We start from the raw sequence: 21,237 nt of genomic DNA, 5'->3' as shown, positions 1-21,237 counted from the left end.
ATCTGCGTTTAGAGTAGAGAAAATTATTGACAATTAGATTGCAATAAGGCGCCGATGGTTTATGGGTTCGGGATATTAAATTAATTGAAAAATACATATTTCAGCTTATAGCACTAGCATATATCAATCTAAGTTTCAAGAAAAATATGTACCCACAAGAGTTAAAACTGTCACTAATTAGACTAATTTACAGATAAGAACTACGTACAGACTATACAAATTACAGACCCATTGCAATCAGAGAAAGTTATTGTCAGCCAATTAGTAGCATTTCTGGAAAAAATAATATTATTATATCGAACGTACATCATGGTTTCAGACCAGATAGAAGTACAACAACAGTGTTTACTTCATTTACTAATGATGTTAATACTTATTTAAACAAAAAAACAATTGGTGGTATCTATTTTTATAGATTTTAAAAAGGCTTTTGACACGCTGGAGCACGACGCCTTATTGCAGTCTATGGATGAGTGTGGTATAAGAGGGCTAATTAAAATCCGGTTCCAAAACTATTTCAAAAACAAACTACTTAAAGTAGATATCCTTTGGAGCAAAGTGATCTTAGTACAGTATTATATGGTGTTCCAACTGGCTCCATATTTGGTCCGATAGGATATATTAATCATGTCAACAGTATGAGCAAAGTGATCAAAAATTGTAAAGCTTTTATGTATGCTGATAACACATGTTTATTGTTTAATAGTACAGACCCAAATATTATTCAAAACATAATGCAACAACATTTTAATAACTTTACTAAAGTTACACATGACAATGGAATTATAATTAATACGGAAAAAACAAAAATGTAGGCATACATTTTTGTTTCTCAACATTAAACACCACAGTAAGCATAAAGATTTTAAAATAAAAATAATAGGACAAAGTTACTCTTGCTTGCATAGTTCCTCACAAACATGTCAATGTAGTCAGTCGGAACAGGTAACGTCGCGCGTCGTATAAATATCTAGGGGCTCACTGTTGATAAAAAATTCTCATGGAATGTACATATTAACTCAATGTGTTCGAAACTCCACACACAAAGTCGAAAGTCATTTATAGTACATAGTCATTAGTTACGGTTTGAGTAGGTATGGACTAACTTTTACTACGAATAGATATAAAATTAAGACTTTGCAAATGAGAACATTGAAGCTTTTAGCAAACAGAATTTCAAAAAACAAACTCAATGCGAACTATGAACGCTTGCTTAAAATATGTAATATTATTCCAATTGATAGAAAGGTAAAATTATTAACGTTTATCGTCCTTCCCTTACCACGTTTGAATGTGAACTTTACACAACGTACTGATAACAGTAACTCACGCTTGACCTTGCATTAGGCTATGTATGACTGTACGCGGCGCACTCTTCGCGGTCTACCGCAAAAACGGTCGATCGTATGAAAAAAAAATCCTACAAAATTTGTAGAGAATTTTATGCTCTACAACTTTTATGCTGTGTACAAATCTCATTTAAGCAATAGAAAGCGAGATATTCACGAAAAACCGATTTGTATGACCTTTGACCTTTAATATCTTAAGACGCGGAAACGATAACATTATTTGTGCCTTTTGAGACAGCAATTAGAATGACAAAACAATGGTTTATACCAATTTACAGCTTATTATCTTTTACTCCGAGGTGAAACCCCTAATATGATTGGGCTATAGGTCACCATTAATGAATGAACATATACCTACATAGCATCACAATTGTCCAATTGCAAAACAAAAAATCAGGTAGAGAACTTATTGCGACAGTTTTACTCAGCACGATGTTCATAATAAATAGTCATAGGAAATATTGGTAGGGAGTATTTTTGTCACACACAGAAACAAATTATTGGTTTGGAGACAAATGTTTATAATATGCGAAACGTTATGCGAGAATTAGTGCTAAAAACTGCTGACAGTTTGAAAGAATACTATGTATATATCGCTATGTATTTTTTTTATGAAATAAATGTTTAAAAAAACCTATAGAGGGACAAACATAAACATGTTATGCATACCACTCGGTTAAGATGAGTTACTAAATCTTTTATTGGGTGATGTTGAAATGAAAATGATAAAAGCCCACTGAGTTTCTTGCGCCTGTTCTTCAGGTCTGCGGCACACTATTTCAAATGGTGATTTTAATTCCTATTTTGACTAAAAATACTTGAATTTTAACTATTAATAAGTGCCTGGAATTTTCTCTGATTTCACATAATAACCAAAACTTCACATCAGAAACATCACCTGTCTCTGACTTAAATTATTAATAGTGGCATCTGAAGACAAAATAAATCTATGTTAATAACATTTGATAAACTGGCTGCTAATTATTTTAAAATTTATAAATTTAAAATCTCACAAGATGAAGTTGGGTTCAGTTGATGATACTACAATTCGAGTTAACATAACAACGACCTCTGCAAGGTTTCATTAAAATGTCCACGAGGTCACATATTGCAGTCTACTAAATCAGGATTTAAATACATACATACAGATTCGCTAACCCGCCAAATTTGCTTGATTAAAACTGCGTACATTAGCCGGGTTGAATTGGACAGAATAATGATGTCCGGGTTATTATTTCACGAAGCATCCTTACATTGGATTGGATCCTAGCATTGGATTCAAGCTCTAAGGTTGATGCAACCAATATACGATAATTTATATTTAGATAGTTTATTCTTTATTATTTTTTTATGAAATATATGATAATTTAATATATTGGATGCAGCACCTTACAAACTAATTTGTTTTGTATATTACAGCCATTGTAAAATACTGTATTGATTGAAAATAGTGGCCGTTTTAAGTATGTTCTTCTCACGAGCTCTATTTTTTCCGAACATATTGTAGATCAAGTAATTTAAAAGAAATATTTAAAGTGACGATTCAAAAGCGCTTAGTTTAAGCCTAATTGAATAAAGTTTATTTGACTTTGAATTTGACAATATTATTATTTAAAGGAACTAAAATCTTTCAATTTCCCACATATGTATATTATCCAAAATAATCCACCATTTCAATTTACGAGGTCGTTTTTAAAATAAGGATCTATAATCATTGTTTCTCACAGGGCCAAATAATTATAATATTATGTTGGTTGTTCACGTTTTTTTAATGTCCAAAATTTGCATGTCCTGACAGAAAATAATGAGTCACATAATTTTGTATGCATTAATTATAAAGGATATTTGAATAATTAAATAAAGTTGAAGTAAGCCATCGACGATAAAACTTTGTTCACTACAAAGCCGGTTTAAATAAATAGAGTATAGAAGTGCATGATACAGTTTTAATAAATAATAAATAAATAAAAGCATCACTTGTATATTTTTTCGTCGTACTATCATTAGATGTACCAACATCAACCGCAATGAAAAAAAAACTCTTTGTAAACGAGCACCTAACATCAGAGAACAAACGGCTTGTTAATAAAACTAAAACTTACGCATAAAAAGAGGCATTCAAGTTTGTCTGAGTTAGAATCACAACAAGTTAAAGTGATCTCTCGTCTCATAATGTAAATCCTACACAAACACGACAACAGAACATATTTCACTACTCTTTCAACAACCGCTACCATCACACTAGCTTTACACAGCCGCAATACATTACAGAATCATCTTAAGACCAGATAATATAATTGTAAACCACGCACACTACTCATTAAGTTACCAAAACTCAGTCATTTACAATACATACTTTATCACATTAGTACATTCTTCAAACTCACGGGTGCTAATTCCTTAACACTTCGATCATCTATATGTCTAGAATCTAGATAGACTAATGAGTATTAATTATAAATATTAAGCTTAGAACTAACCTCTATTTTGAATAATTGAGTGGCATACAAATCGCGAGAGGTAAGCTACCTCATGTGATGTCAACAAACCCTAATTAATATATTATAAGTATAAAATTTTGACTTTGTGTTGATGTTGATTGCAAATATGTGCTTAATGATTTATAATATTCATCTTTACATAAGGAAAGATGATAGCAGGTCTCAAAACTAAAGCCGTCGCTGAATCCGAATCCTGTTTTAATTTGTTCGAAACAAAAGTATTTGACATGTGATAATTGCACACTTACAATCTGTCAGGGAAAACATTGATTGCTATCACCGTATATTATCTTAGATCAAGCAGGACTCATTCTTACATTTTATATCAGAAACTGACAGCGATAAACATATAATGAATAAAAAATAAAGGTAAAAATAAAATGAAGGAAATTTATTGAGTGCACTTAGTGGAAATAATGAAATTTTATAGTATGTATATATATTGTATAGAGCCTAAACCCTCAACTTATCACTCTTCGATACAAATTATCCAGGAGAATTGTTTCATTAGCAAGAGCAAAAAATTAACTGAATAATGTTTGCTATGGTTGTAAAAAGCCACTTTGTGGTTCATGTAATAAAAAATAAAACTTTATGTAAAAACTGCAATTAAATATTATGAGTATTAAAATATTATTTCTTCAATTATATTATTTATAAAATTGATACTGGCTTAGCTATCTTTGCTGCCTGTACGTATGTGAATAGTATAATTTAGAAACTTGTAATACTATTCATTGCCATATTGTCTGAATCTGACCCGGCGTTTTCTAAAACGTAAAACGAAAAAGTCTGTTCTTTTGTTGGGTTCAAATATAGCGTGTTTAATACACTCAAAACAAATGTGGCTTTCTGTAATTGGTAACAGAATTTTTAAAATTGGTTCAGTAGACCCAGAGATAATTGCAGGTTATGGTAACTGTTGTACCCAGCACCAGGGAACCCTTATTTTCACGGAGACACTTCACTACTACACTGTTAAAATAAAACCGAACTGATATTCACTGTATATTTGTTTTGAACTCACTACTAATTTTTTTTTTTTTTTTTTGCGCCCAAGCAAGGGAATGGGCTACCCTCCGGGATAACGACGGGAGGGAGGTGGTGAATGCTCATGCATACCAACGCAGCCTAAGTCTGCGTTGGTTATGTGGGACTCACGTGAAACCTAGGTGCCTACCCACTAAACACCACCTGCAGTTGGCTTTGGGCAGGTGCCCTCTAAGCCTTCATCGAAGGCGACCTTCTCATGGGGAGAGAGAGGCGCAAGCGGCACTCCCTATGGAGTTTCCGCTGGGATACTGCACAGAGGGTGCTATCTAATTGGGACTAGTCACATCAGAAGGATGATCACAAAATAGAGGTGAATGCGTCTGATTGTCCCCGGATGCCAAGAGGCGTTCCAGGTCAGACGAGAGTTTGTTAGGGGGATCGGAGAGGGCGTGTCTGGGCCTCCTGACTTGATGACGTGAAGGAGGGGAGGCGGTATAATCCGCTGCCTCCTTAATCAGGGGATTTGGGTGATTGTCTGAGGACTTAAAGAAAGTTTCAGACAAGCACTTAAGGTGTTGTTGGATGGTGGGGAGCTCTAAGTCCCGGTGAAGGTCTGCGTTTCGAACACACCAGTGGGCATTGACAGCCTTACGGCAGAAAATGGATTGAACTGTTTGTAATTTGTCTATAATATTGGGTTTCGCATGAGCGAAAACTGGAGCGCTCACTACTACAAATGATTGACAAATAATACGATTATCTAAATAAACATTAATAGCGCAAGGTAAAATAATTGCTTCTATATTTATAGCGCCATCTATTGGAATCCAATCAAAACCACATATCAAATCAACTTGAACATCCTCCACCGCCAAGGACAGTCTTGTTCTTGTTTTAATCTGGCAAGTGACACAATTTTGAGATGGCACGCTGCTTTATTCCAGTGCTGGTACGGACATCGTAAACTCGAGTGAGACCGTCTTTCCCTGGATACATTTTCTCAATACGTCCCAATTGCCTATCTCCAGGCGACAATCTTGAATCTTTAATCAGCACCAGCTGTCCAAGGCCTATCTCAAATTTAGGTTTCAACCACTTTGGACGTTGTTGAAGACGGGATAAGTATTATGATTGCCAATGGGTCCAAAAATCTCTTAACATTCTCTGTAAGTATTGCCACCGATTCAAATGAGAGATTGCAACCTTCTCGTAACTGCTGTCTGGTATCGTAACCGTTGGCTCTCCAATAAGAAAATGAGCATGTGTCAAATAATCTAGATCTTCGCCTAAAGCTGTTAATGGGCGGGAGTTTAAACAAGCTTCAATTTGGGTAAGAACGGTGTATAATTCTTCAAATGTTAGTGTTGAGTTTTTTAAAATACGTTTTAAGTGGTATTTTGTGGATTTCACACCGGCTTCCCATAAACCACCGAAGTTAGGAGCTCCTGGAGGTATGTATTTCCATCTGGTTCCTCTGCTATCTAAAATTTTTTGAAATTCTGTGGGAAGTTCATTTCTTCGTTGTCTCCAATAGTGCTTTCTCTGAAGCCACAAAAGTTGTACCATGATCGCTCCACAGTTCCATGCAATGACCTCGTCTCGAAACAAATCTTTTGAATGAAGCAATAAAGGCGTCCGTAGTCATGTCGCTAACCAGTTCCAAATGAATGGCTTTGGTTGCCATACAGATGAAAAGGCAGATGTATGATTTGTATGTTTTCGCTCCTCGACCTTTACTTATTCTTGACGAAATGGGCCCTGCAAAATCGACACCACTAATGGAAAAAGGACGCGATGGATTCACTCGGACATCTGGTAAATCTCCCATCATTTGTGTACCGGATGTAGCTTTGTATCTAGCACACAATTTACATTGTCTGTAGTATCTTTTAATACTTTGTCCTGCTTTAATGATCCAATATTTACTTCGTAGGTCATCAATTCATCAATTGAGGACCACCGTGTAAAGTTTTAAAATGAGCTTCGCGCAGTAACAGGGGTAAGAGGACATTATCTTTTGTAAGTATAATGGGATGTTTTCTATTAAATTTTAGATTTGCCTGCTTCAATCTACCTCCTACTCGTACTACTCCATTATCATCAAGGTAAGGGTTTAATGGTAATAATCTACTGGTCGCATTAATGGCATTTCCTTTCTTCAGGTGAAGTATGTCATCAGGGAATTCTATCTCCTGCGCCATCTTTAAACATATGGAAAGTGCTTCTTCCCTTTCTATACATGTGATATGATTAGGTAATTTTTCTTTTCCTTTAAAGTTCTTCCATCTTCGACAGTATGCGACTACATTTAGCAGTTTCTCTAAGGACGAAAATTTCTTCAGCAAGTTAAGTTTTGATTTCATTTCATTTATAGTTACATTAGTCACTGCACATTTTGCTGAAATACGTTTTTCTTCTTCTGTTTCAGACTTCTGTAGACAGTGGCACACAATTGCCTTTTAGAAACTGTGGTCCTTGCCAACACAATTCAGAAGTCTTCAATTTACTTGGGCATATGCCTCTAGATGCTGGAACGGCGGGATTATCCTTTGTGTTGACATATGACCAGTGGGTATCGAGTTCATTACGTATTTGAATCACTCTATTTTTCACAAAAGGAATCTGTTTGGGTCACCTTGAATCCATGCAAGTACTATTTTAGAATCAGTCCAAGCATATGTTCTATTTAACTCAATTCTAAGAGTTTTCATAACATGCTTTACTAATTTTGCTAGCAATGCGGCTCCACATAATTCCAATCGTGGTAGTGTTAGGGCTTTGACAGGAGCAACTTTAGTCTTCGCAGTTATTAGTGAGATCTTTTTCGGTATACCATCTGAACTTAGAATTCTTAGGTATACAACTGCAGCATTCCCAGCCAAGGATGCGTCTGAAAACCCATGTAGTAAAGTAACCATATCCTCCAGGAATTCTAATATCAGAGAGATAAGGTAAGTTATTTTGATATGTGATCCATTCATTTTTTAGATCATCTGGCAGTTCTTCGTCCCAGTCTAACTTTCTTAGCCATAGCTTTTGCATAAATATTTTTGCTGTAATAATTGCAGGTGCGAGCCATCGCATAGGATCAAACAGAGAAGCTATATGACTCAATACATTTCTTTTTGTAAAAATTTCAGTGAAAAATTTCTTTTGTGCTCTTTTTAAGTTATCTTCATGAATTTCCCAAATTATTCCCAGTGTTTTTATACTTGCTTTCCTATTCATATCTACTTCTTGCAACTTAGCTCTTTTTTCTGGCTCGAGTGTTTCCAGAAATCTTTCACTATTCGAAGACCAATTCTGTAACTCAAAACCTCCTAATGTTAGTAATTTTGTGAGTTATTTCTGCATTTCTATTGCTGTTTCAACGTCATTACTCCCCGATAAAACATCATCCATGTAAAAATCATTTAACACAATTTTCTTAGCCAGGGGAAATCTGCCATCTTGCGATTCATCTTTTGCAACTTGTTTTAAGGTCTTCATTGCTAGATATGGCGCACAAGCTGTACCGAATGTCACGGTTAGTAATCTATAATCTTACACTTCATCTTCTGGGTTAAATCTATATAATATACGCAGAAAGTCTTTGTCCTCAGGGCGTATCCGTATTTGGCGATACATTTTGACAATGTCTGCCACAAAGCTTATTTTGTGTGTTCTCCATCACATGATTATATTTCTTAATTCCTCTTGTAGCGAGGGCCCGATCAATATTTCTTCATTTAGTGAAATCAAATTACTCCCTCGACAAGAAGCATCAAACACGATCCTAACTTTGCTCGTTTCTTTATCTTCTCTTATCACTGGGTGATGAGGAAGGTAGACTGATTTATTTTTTATCTGTTCTGTTGTTACAAGTTCCATATGATTTATTGTTAAATAGTCTTCAAAAACTTTGTTATATTCTTCTCTAAGTGACTTATTGCTGTTTAATCTCTTCTCTGAGCTCTTGAATCTCTTAAGTGCAATTGCTCTGGAATCTTTTGGTAAACTTGAGTTGTCTGTACGAAATGGTAAACTAACAATGTATCTTCCATCTTCTTGTCTAGCTAACGTTTTCTCATAAATCTCCTCAGCTCTTACTTCAAGTGGAGTAAGGGCCTTTGTGCTAGTCTCCAAAGTCTCTGATTCCCAGAATCGTTGCAGCATGTGTTCTAAATTCATATTTAAGTGCAAGCTGACGATTCCACGGCTTATAGAATTTTCCGATTTTGCTCCTCCAGAAATTATCCATCCAAGTTGTGTTTCTTGAGCGACCGCACTCAGTACTCCTGATTTATCTTTAATAATACCGTTCATCAAAATCTCAGTATATACATTGACTCCGAGTAATACATCAATGGGCCCTGGAGTGTTGTAATTTGGATCTGCAAGACGTAGTCCCATTAAATGAACCCATTTTTGATTATTTATTTTCGTAGCTGGCATTATTTTAGTCACTTGTTTTATAACAAATGCGGTACATCTCAATCTAAATTCATGGTTAAATCTTGATGTGATTTCTAGCTCCACCGCATGCTTAATAGAAGTAGACATTTTACTAACTCCAGTGACTTGTCCTTTCACTTCTCTCTTTCTCAATTGTAATCGTTGGGCTGTTGACTCTGATATAAACGATTCTTGATAACATGGATCTATAAGAGCTCTGACTGTTTGTTCTCCTCTGCTTGTATGAATGTTAACTAAGGCTGTAGCTAACAATGTTACATTGCTCTGTGTAGATACATGGGATAAAATGTTCGGAGTACTAGTTGTGTTCTCTTTCGTTTCTCTTTTTTCAGTATCGGTTTGGTCTGTATTCTTTGGCTTTTTTGTGTGTAGCAATGTGTGGTGTTTCCTTCGACACTTATGGCAGGTAGTATTTCTTCTGCAGTAGCTAACGCTATGTCCTGGCCATAAGCAATTAAAGCATAATCCCTCTTTCCCCACAAACTCCAATCTCGTAGTTGAGTCTAATCGTATAAATTCATCGCATTTGTAAATAATATGATTCCCCTTGCAGTAAGCGCAAGAAGTTTCTGAAGAACTTGTTTCTGGTGCAGAGGTGTGAAAAGTTTTTGTTCTTATATTAGGCCTTTCCTTAGACTGTGTTGGTTGTATCATCTCTAATACTCTGAATTTTCCTCCAAGGAAGTCTTGAAACTTCTTCCATATTGGAAGTTCTTGTACGGGTAGGTTTTTCAACTCTTCCCATTTCTTGTGTGATTCTGGATCTAATTTATTCACAATAATATGTATCATTATTGGATCCCAATTATCTATATTAACATCATTGTTTTTTAGGTTGTTGAGACATTGAGTTGTGGTATCCAACAAATCTTTAATTCCTTTGGCGCTTGCATTGATAAGTTTTCTTTGTGATAGTAATCTATTGAATATGGTATTGACAATAACTCTTCTATTGTTGTATCTTTCTATCAGAGTGTCCCATGCGACTTCATAATTTTTATCTGTTACGGATATGTGCTTTAGAAGTTGTTCAGCTTCCCCGGATAAGCTAGTTTTTAAATAATGCATTTTCTGTATGTCACTAAGTGATGTGTTGGAATGTATAAGCGACATATACACATCTTGGAATGTATTCCATTCATTATAATTTCCATTAAATTGTGGAATGCTTATTTTGGGCAACTTCACTTCTTGAGTGCTCTTTCCACTGTTTGGATTTTGGGACTTTTGTATAGCATGCTGTGGTTGCATTTTGTCTAACACGTCAGTTAACTCACATTTAGCCATAATATACTCTTCTTCGCCTTTAGAAAAAAAATCATCATCGAAATATTCATGCCTTCTCCGTTGTTCTAACGTTGCGACCTTTAGAATTTCATTATGTATTTCTCGAAACGTTTCCCAATATTTTTCCAAGCTCTCAAGTCTAATTTTCACATAGTTGGCATTTAATCTTGCTTTTGGTGTCTTCTTAAAATTGATTAATGTTTTCGAAATAGTCGACAAGTTGTTCCCTTGCAGGACACACAACGTTTCCATTGTTCTTTATAATATCAACACTTTAACCCCAAGATATATAAAGTCCAAAAGAAAGTTAACTTTTAATGAAAATGTTCTATCTTAATGTATACTACAAAATCACTAGGTCCACATTTGATCAAAAATATTCTAAGTTAATGGAAACACTGGTTGCACTGTGTCCCAAATTTGCATTCATTTTCTAAGTCCAAAGATTTTATTTTGAAGTGAGGTTTAAACAATTCGGTTGCCTGCAGTGAGCAGACATACCTGGCACATTTTTTTGAACTTAAAATATTTGATAAATCCCTGGAGCATTATCCCAGAATAGCATCCCATATCTCAGGGTGCTGTCTTCATATGACATACTGCTAGAATCGCAGTCAAATCAACTACTTTCTTCAGTATAAGTAGAGCAAATGAGAACCTATTAAGTTTTACTTTACAGGGCATGCAATAAATTGATCACTACAGATAAAGTATGTGGCTCGATCAAATAACGTCCTGTCATACTGTATCGATACGCGCGTATAACTACTGTTGCGCCCCAATTAAATGCATGCCAGGCCACACTTAACAAAAGTCTACAGCGCCAAAATTTTTACAAATAATTCAATATACACTCTCCTTGCCCGTTTTTCGACTAACTTATTTAAAATTGTAAGATAAAAAAATGGGGAAATTTTTTGCATGGCCTGGAGGTCCCATATCTGCCGTACGGCGGTAGCTACGCCCCTGTCGTCAGTTCTCACTAACATTTGACGACCCCTATAGCCCAGTTGTTTGTGACCATGTCTAATGAGCTAGAGTTCCCGGGTTTGAATCCTGGTAGGTGCAACATTTATATGATGAATATGAATGTTTGTTTCAGAGTCATGGATGTTTATATGTATTTATGTATGTTTAAGTAAGTATATAGTACCAATTTAGTCATTACCTGAGACAGCAGTTGTAGTGCCAATCATAATTATTGGGGATTTTTAAAAATCCTGAGCGGCAATGTATTGTAATGTGCAGGGCGTATCAATAACCATACTGAATTTAATCATAATGATAAAATAATTTTATGTTTAGGCGAACAGGATAGTAATCCTTACAAAATTATAATGGAACTTGGTTTTTTCTTAAAGCGTCATAATAAAGCAACAGTTATTGTAACCAGTGTACTGCAAAATTACTACATTAATGAAAGAAAACTGAATAATTTATTGGAACTGACTTGTAAAAATTATAAAAATTGTACATACTTGACTTTAGCAAAATCGTACCCTGGCAAGAAACACTTTATTCATGATTTTTGTTATAGAATAAATAAGCTTATCGACTCAATGTATTATAGGCAAAAATATTTAGTACCCGGTAGTAAAATTATCATGGCTCGTAGTGCGAAAGGCAGTCAACATCAAGCTCAAATATCGCAGTCTGCCAAAACTATGACCAATAGTAAAATAATAAAAGGTACTATACCATATTATTTCAAACTAAAAAGTAAAGAACAAAATAATGACCTCAAAAGCGATTCATTTTTTCGAGTCCAAATTTTATCTTAATATAATGCATCAGAATATAGCAAGCGTTTTAAGTAAAAAAGATCTACTAAACATAGCTCTAACTGAACTTTTTGAAAATGGAAAAGTAGTAGATGTTATATGTCTATCCGAAACATTCGTGAATGCAGAAAACAGATCTAATATTAAGTTGAATGGATATACAATGGTATCTGCTTTTTGTAGACTTAAGCAAAAGCGTGGTGGGGTCTGCATTCTAGTCAGAGACTATATTGAGGCTGTAAAATTTGATGTCATGGATGAGCTATGTGTAGAATATTCTTTCGAATGTTGTGGTTTAAGAATACCAAAGCACAAATTAATTGTAATATGTCTATACAGGACGCCGAATTCGAACGTTGCGGAATTTTTGAATAAGCTTGATTTACTTTTACACAAATTAAGATATTGGGAGACCAGTAATATTGTGATTGTTGGTGATTTTAAAATCGACACTCTAAAAAATACTAAAACGAATCTGGAGTTTACAAATTTATTGCGAAATTATAATTTTTTTAAACATATTAATGAACCGACTCGGCAAAAATCCTGTATTGACCTCTTTGTTAGTAATATAGAAAATGCCACAGGGGAGATTCGTCAGTTAGGCCTATCGGATCATGACACAGCACAATTCTTAGTAGTACCGACAAAAATAAATAATTCAACACCGTCGTATAAGTTAATTTTCAAAAGAGATTTATGTAATCAAAACATAAACAAATTTAAGGACTGTATAAAAAGTCTTAACTGGATAGACGTGTATGATGCCCAGAAATTGGACGAATCTTTTGATGAATTTTACAATACATTAATCATATTTTATAAATTATGTTTTCCTCTTCTTAAGTATAAAATTAATGTTTCAAATTCAAAAATAAAATGGTTGTCCAGAGGTATAAAAAAATCATGTGCAACAAAAAGAAAATTAAGGTATCAATATTATAAGAATAAAATACCTGCCAACAAAAACAAATTTAATAATTATTCAAAGATTCTCAACAAGTGTATAGACCTAGCTCAGAGAAGTAGTAACAACAAATATATACTTTACTCGAAAAATAAATGCAAAGCGTCGTGGAATGTGATTAAAAATAAAACTAACTCTAATGTAGGAAGTATCGATGAAATTAAATATGAAAATAAAATTATAAATAATCCAACTCAGATTGCTACTATTTTTAATAATTATTTTATAAATACAGTCACACAAAGTCAAAGTCAAAATGTAAAAAATAAAAAACCTACATATAAATTAAAACATAACAATTCAAATATTTTCTTAATGCCAACTGATGAAATGGAGATAATAACCGTTATTAAGTCACTTAATAATTCAAATTCCACGGGCTGCGATGAAATAGCAACAAAGGTAATAAAGGAATGTGCAAAGGAACTAGCTCCAGTCCTAGCCTACTTAATAAATCTATCTTTTGAAGAAGGTACTTTCCCATCAAATTTAAAAAAGGCAAAAGTAACACCTTTACTCAAAGCGGGTGATAAAAAGGATATTAACAACTATCGACCAATCACACTCATTCCTGTTATCTCAAAAATTTTTGAAAAGATACTGCACAAGCGATTAACATCTTTTTTAACTAAACATAATATCATTTTGGAGGAACAAAATGGTTTCCAAAAAGGAAAATCAACAACTTTAGCGTGTTTTTCGCTAATAAAAGAAATATCGGAATGCATGGATACAAAAATTCCAGTAACATCAGTATTTTTTGATATGAGCAAAGCTTTTGACAATGTTTGTCATGAAAAACTATTAGATAAATGCGCTCAATATGGTATTCGAGGTCTAGCAAATGACTGGCTTAAAAGTTATCTTTCAAACCGTACTCAATACGTTGAAATTGCTAAATTAAATAATAAACAAGAAGTAATACCTTATCGATCAGAACTTAGACTTAAAACAAAAGGTGTACCACAAGGAAGTATATTGGGTCCACTTCTATTCATAATCTACATAAACGACTTACCTAGCATTACTACTAATAACTGTACTCTTTTTGCTGATGACATCTCTATTGTAATTAAATGTAACAATGAATTGACATATGATATAGAAATTAATAAAACAATAAAGGACACAATTGAATGGCTTACTGAAAATAACCTGACTGTAAATATAAAAAAAACAATGTATATGCAGTATTATAATAAGAATGGGAAAGGAAAAGATATTAATGTTAATTATCATAATGAGAATATTAAAGAAGCACAACTTGTCAATTTTCTTGGTATTTCTTTAGACAGCAACTTGTCCTTCAAGTCACATGTTGACAAAATTAGCAAAAAAATTAACCAACATGTATTTGTCCTCAAACGCGTATCAAAAACAATAGGTGAAAAAACAGCGCTAATGGCATATCATGCATTCGTGGTTTCAGCTTTAAGATATGGATTGGTCATATGGGGCAACTCGGTGAGCATAGGGCATTTATTTATTGGACAGAAGAAGTGTATCAGGGCGGTTTGTGGAGCCGGCCCCCTAGATTCTTGTCGACCGCTATTTAAAAAATTGAAAATTCTATCGCTGCCATGCCTATACATTTATGAAATAAGCCTATTTGTTCAAAAACATATGTGTGATTTCTATACAAAAAAAAGCCAGAAGGTTTTAAATACAAGGTATCCAAATAAACTCATAATGCCCTTCTGTAGAACTGCATCTTTTAGTAGAAATTGTTTCAGCATGTCTGTGAATATATATAATAAATTGCCCAATGAATTGAAAGATTTACCGTTCAAAGTTTTTAAAAGAAGACTGCATCAGTGGTTAACAAATAAGTGCTTCTATAGTTTAAATGAATTTTTCAATACAAAATGAATTAGTCTATTTGATAATAATATATGTAAATTAATATACTTTTATGACATCGAATTTGTTAATATTATACATAGGTACTAAATGAATTATTAAGTTATTTACGTCTCATATTATAATATTATATAAGTATTAAAATTTCATTTTATAAATATTATTGATATCATTGTGAAATCCGACATGTTTCAATATAACAGTACGATTAGTGTTTAGACAATTTTGTAACATATTTTGCATGTCAATTGACGAAACATATTGGATTATCCATTATATTGTTAACACCTTAAGTACAATGTTTCCTGCAAATAAATTTCATTTCATTTCATTTCATTTCATTTCATTTCATTTCATTTCATTTCATTTCATCAGTTGAATGTCCTGCTCGTCTCATCCCTTATTGTCATAAAAAAAAACCTTCTAATAGAACTAACATTAAATATTGCAGGAAATTCTTCTACCTTTCTCGCATATTGCAACACTGCCGAGCAAGCTTTTTCGCAAGAGGATTTCGTTAGCTTTCAATCACTGGTTAAAGTTATCCGATGAGAGAGTCAATTATATTGTGGACACAATTCATATGCTACATGTTGGAACGTTGTTGTAAGTTTAAATTTCTTTTTAATAGAATGCCGTCTGTTTGTCACCGAAGTGCTAGGCATAGGTAACACTCGTATTTCATACAGTATATTTCTAGAAGCCATGTAATGGGCAAAGGAGAGCCAATAACCGTATAACTGCACAATTTCAGATTCTATGCTGCTACTAACAATTACAGTCTCAGAGTACAGAACAAACCAGTAAACGTCAATATGCTCAATTGTTCGTTAAGTTGTCAATTAGCAAAGGTTGACTCGCATTCTGTTTACAACTAGTTGCCATTGTCAGTTTTTAAATAATTACCGCCAGCTCTTTGTATACCTAGAAGATCACCCAGTCGGCAGGCGATCTTCTGGTATACCTAACACATAGATGGGCGGCGGCTATCCAAAGCAAAGGGGAAGGCCTGGCAGTTAGCCTGGATATAGCGAAGGCCTTTGATCGTTGTATGGCATAAGGTGCTTCTCTCAAAACTTTCATCCTTTGGGCTTTCCGAGACCTCATGCAAGTGGACCTCCAGCTTCCTCACTGGCAGCAGCATACAAGTCGTTGTCGATGGTTATTGCTCGAACCCGAAGCCCGTAAACGCTGGAGTAGCCCAAGGCTGTGTCCAATCTCCCACACTGCTTATTCTGCATATCAATAATATGTTGGACACCTCCAATATGCATTGCTATGCAGACGACAGCACTGGTGATGCCGTATACATGGGTCATGCAGGTCTCTCTCGGGAAATCGTCGACCAGTGCTGGGAGAACCTTGTGTCTTCTATCGAGTCCTCTCTCGAGATGGTCGCGTAATGGGGTAAATTGAACCTTCTCCAATTTAACCCTCAAAAGACTCAAGTTTGCGCGTTTACCACTAAAAAACCCCCTTTGTCGTATCACCGCTCTTAGACAACAATTGTTTTAGAGTATCGCCTAGTATCCGAATATTGGGTCACGAAATCTCAAGCAATTGCCAATTCCATGGTCACCTGGAGGGCAAAGCTAAATTGGCTGCGAAGAAGCTGGCTGTCATAAATAGAGCATGGCAATACTGAAATATTGAAAGCCATCCCACATTCTAGCGCTCTACAAAGCGCAGGTCCGGCACATATGGAGTATTGCTGTCATCTCTGGTCTATCGCACTCCAGTATCAGCTCGATCCAATTGACCGCGTGCAACGCAGAGCAGCTCCAATTGTCGGGGACCCAGTGCTCTGCAAAGGGCTGGATCACTTGGCGTTGCGTAGAGACATCGCATCATTGTGTGTCTTCTACCGTATTTATCACAGGGTGTGTTCCGAAGAGCTGCCGCCAAATTCCAACTTCGCAGGACACGCCAAAAATTAGGATATCATCCCCACCATCTGTGTGGCGGTCCTCCACAGTGCGGTTTTCAAGGAGCTTTCTACCACGTACTACAAAGCTGTGGAATGAGCTTCCTTTAGGCGGTGCTTCCGGGAGGATTCGACATGGTTATCTTCAAAAAAAGCGCGTACACCTTCCTTAAAGGCCGGCAACGCTCCTGTGATTGTTCTGGTGTTGCAAGAGAATGTGGGCGGCGGTGATCACTTTACACCCGTGACCCGTACGCTCGTTTGTTTTCCTTTACCATAAAAAATACGACGTTCTCACTTGCAAAAATGCTACCAGGCGTGCGATGAAATCGAATGGTATTATATTATATATATATATATATATATATATATATATATATATTCATCACATTTTTAATTAATTTTATTTAAAATATTGAATGTATTAAAGAAGCTGGGGGTGAGGCGTGGGGCGAGGAGTTATAATGGAGACAATGCGCTGCGTAGGAATATGATTAAATACTCATTCTGGTTTGTTCTGTATTCTGAGCACGTAGCCTAGGAACTTCTTTAGCGATTTATTTATTTATTTATTTATAAAGGCTTACCAACTAAATACAATTTATTAACTTATGCACTAAGAATTAAACAAATATAATAAAATAGTTTAAATGTACTTAAATTATAGGTAGGCACAACATTACTATAAGAAATACTTACTATAAAAAATAGCGATCTACTATATCTACTCCCCGCGGTATATTAAAATAACTAGCTTAAGCTTCGTAAGCTTGTCAAAGTGATATTTTTTTTATTTATTTAATAGCTAATAATTTTTTTTTTGTTCACAATCCGAAGAATAACCTCATAACGGGATGAGTAGAGTTATCACGGTATCTAGTGATGACCGTTATGATGGTAGTTTTGATTCATTATAATAGTGAAGTGACGTGGTTTGCCAAGTCAAAGACAGATAATCCGTCGGCCAGCTATCATCATTATCATCAGCCAGAAGACGTCCACTGCTGGACAAAGACCTGCGCCGCCCTCATCCAGCGTATGCCGGCGATCTTGTTCAGATGGTGGCACGCTTCTGGTACGTGGTCGCCATTCGAGGACTTTACTGCCCCATCGGTAATGTGTCCGTCGAACTATGTGCCCTGTCCACTGCCACTTCAGTTTCGCAATCATTTGAACTATGTCGGTAACTTTATGACGGCCAGTTATAACGTTATCGAATCAAGCTCGCGTTGAAGCTGGCAAAACGATTAGACATATTATTAGTAGATATTAAGTTTTGGTCATTTAACACTTCTTAGCAAACTTTACATTCTATTTTGAATGTGATTTCAGAATCGATGATATCCAAGATGACACTCGAATGCGCCGGGATACTCCAGCCGCTCATCTGGTCTATGGTGTTCCTATAACTATCAACGCCTCTCTCCACATTATCATGCTTACATTAGAAAAATTACTAGTATTGCAACACCCTAAGGTATGTTTACTAAAAACTACTAGGAGGAACCTAGTCTTTATTACTGTGATTATATGACGTAGGTTATATTAAGAAACTATCCGACATCATTCTTACATGCCAGTCGTGACCCAATTCACTCTCATGTTTCTACAATCAGTATTTTTGGATTCTTTTGGATCTTTAGATCATAAGAAAATTTCTTCTCAAGAAGCAATACAAAGTTTGTTGAGTCCAACCCCCAGAGTTCTACCGCAAAAGGCCTTAACGTGAGATGGTAGAAATGTGTAGATGACTTCAAGTAAATAAATACATTTTACCTTACAAAATCAAATGTTTGAAGTTTTCAGTACAATACAGCAAGTATCTCGAGTAATAGTAGATTACTCCTGCATAGCTCTACGGACTAGCTTTCTATTGGTGTAAGAGAGATTAAACATCCAGTTAAGCCAAGATATATTATAATATGTTAAGACATATTAATATGGCCCAGCAAAGGGGCCTATTACAGAATTGTGTGACAGCTAAATAAACATGTTTCAGGTTGCTTCTGTCTATTGCGAAGGAACATTGGAAATAGCTCGCGGTCAAGGGATAGAAATTTATTGGCGAGATAATTTCAAATGTCCTACTGAAAAACAATTCGAAGATATGATCAAGCAAAGTAAGTATTTAAATGTTCAATGGGAAAACGAAAGAATCTATATCATATTAATGATAATTTGATAAAAAGCAATTATAAATAATCATAAGAATTGTAGATTGACCACAATAATAATATGTAAATTTTTATATTGATTACTGAATGTCCATTGTTAGGAAAGTGACACAGCTACTCGCCCTTCGATGCTCGGCTGCATACTGAGGCGAAATACTTCTGAAGGTCGATCTTACACTTTCGTGGGGAACTTACGCGGGAATGAAAACTTCACTTTTATATATGATACATTATTGTTACGTGGTTACACATTAACTTCACTGGAATACATAAATACTACTTACTTACCAGTGGGAGGCTCCCTTGCACAGGATGCCGGCTAAGTTATAAGTTACCACTACGGAGCCTATATCTACCATGAAGCAGTAATGTGTAAACATTATTGTGTTTCACGTTAATGTATGGAAGTGAGAGTTGGGTATGGCAGAAGAAGCATAAAAGCAGAATTAACGCAGTTGAGATGCGATCACTGCGTAGTATGTGTGGGGTAAGACTGACTGATAGAATTCCGAATGCGGTAATACGAGCGCGCTGTGGTTTGAAAGAGGATGTTGTGACAAGGACTGAAAAAGGAATGCTTAAATGGTTTGGACACACATGAGTGAAGAAAGAATGACGCATCAAATATATAAGGCAAGTGTGTGTGGGCAAGCCGGTCGCGGGAGACCTCGTAGAACATTCGTCGATCAAATTGGGGACGTTTTGAGAAAAGGAGAGGTCCGAAGCACCCGCAACCGGCGAGCATGTATGAAAAGAGTAATGAATGTAGAGGAAGCGCGTGAGGTTTGTAAGGATAGAAGCAAATGGCATTCTATTGTCTCTGCCTACCCCGACGGGAACAAGGCGTGAGTATGTGTGTGTTATTGTGTTTCAGTCTGAAGGCCGATGTAACTAGTGAAATTACTGGGCAATTAAGACGTAATATCTTATGACTCAAGGTGATGAGCGTAATTGTAGTGCCGCTCAGAATTTTTGGGTATTTCGAGAATTGTAAAGTTATTTGTGGGAGAGCGTGGGGCAAATAGCTCTCCACACTATTCAAATCAAAATAAATGCGCATCTTCCTAGCATGAAAAATCCGAAAGCAAATCAATTATTAAGTAAGCCTTTCTAACCAGACATTATTTGTTTGAATTTTTGCGAGAAAAGTAAAATTCGATAAAATATTGACAAATATTAATTCAGAAGCTACGAGAAACAATTATTACTCGCAATGAATATCACGAACAACTCTCAGGTGTTCCATCTATTCATAATTTCACAATTCCCAGATATTCCATTTATTTATTCATCATCATCAGCCGTAAGACGTCCACTGACGGACAGAGGCCTCCCCCAACGATCCACGACGATCGGTCCTGCGAGCCCTCATCCATAGTATTCCAGCGATCTTGACCAGATCGTCGGTGCATCTTGTGGGGGGCCTACCAACACTGCGTCTTCCGGTACGTGGTCGCCATTTGAGGACTTTACTGCCCCAACGGCCATTTGTCCGTCGAACTATATGCCCTGCCCACTGCCACTTCAGTTTCGCAATCGTTTGGACTATGTCGGTTACTTTGGTTCTTCTACGGATCTCCTCATTTCTGATTCGATCATTATTCACTTTACAATATTTCAAAAAGAGATCACTTTATAAGTACTTTAAGGTTGGATACCTAGAATACAGAGCACTCTGCCATTTTTTTATATTAGACGGTAATCTGTCAAGAAGATCATCTCATGGAAAGTAAAAAATCCAGCCACCCATAGACATCAGCAAAATCAGAAGTCAAGAGACGCGTTGCTGGTTTTTGAGATGGAAGTATTCTCTACACTTATCCCTTGTCCATCGGTATTCATATGCCAAAGCGATGTCCAATATTTTGGACAAAAATCTAGTCTAGTAAAGCCAAACGCATGAAGGCCATCCTATGGGGTGACACTGAGTTTATTATTATATATCT

General features: G+C 35.6%; 1 protein-coding gene across 2 annotated transcripts in view; it reads left to right on the top strand.

Moving 5' to 3' along the window:
• LOC126964835 (terpene synthase-like) overlaps window positions 1–21,237 on the top strand; it is an 85,048-nt gene that overhangs the window by 14,431 nt on the left and 49,380 nt on the right. For both annotated transcript variants that reach the window (XM_050808146.1, XM_050808145.1), the window contains exons 2-4: window positions 15,645–15,799; window positions 18,450–18,594; window positions 19,117–19,237. In XM_050808146.1, the coding sequence (XP_050664103.1) occupies window positions 15,645–15,799; window positions 18,450–18,594; window positions 19,117–19,237 (421 nt within the window). The remainder of the gene's footprint in view (window positions 1–15,644; window positions 15,800–18,449; window positions 18,595–19,116; window positions 19,238–21,237) is intronic.

The sequence above is a fragment of the Leptidea sinapis genome, chromosome 6 (assembly GCF_905404315.1).
Source record: "Leptidea sinapis chromosome 6, ilLepSina1.1, whole genome shotgun sequence".
NCBI classification, from domain to species: Eukaryota; Metazoa; Arthropoda; class Insecta; order Lepidoptera; family Pieridae; genus Leptidea; species Leptidea sinapis.
This window is presented reverse-complemented; position numbering and strand designations above follow the sequence as displayed.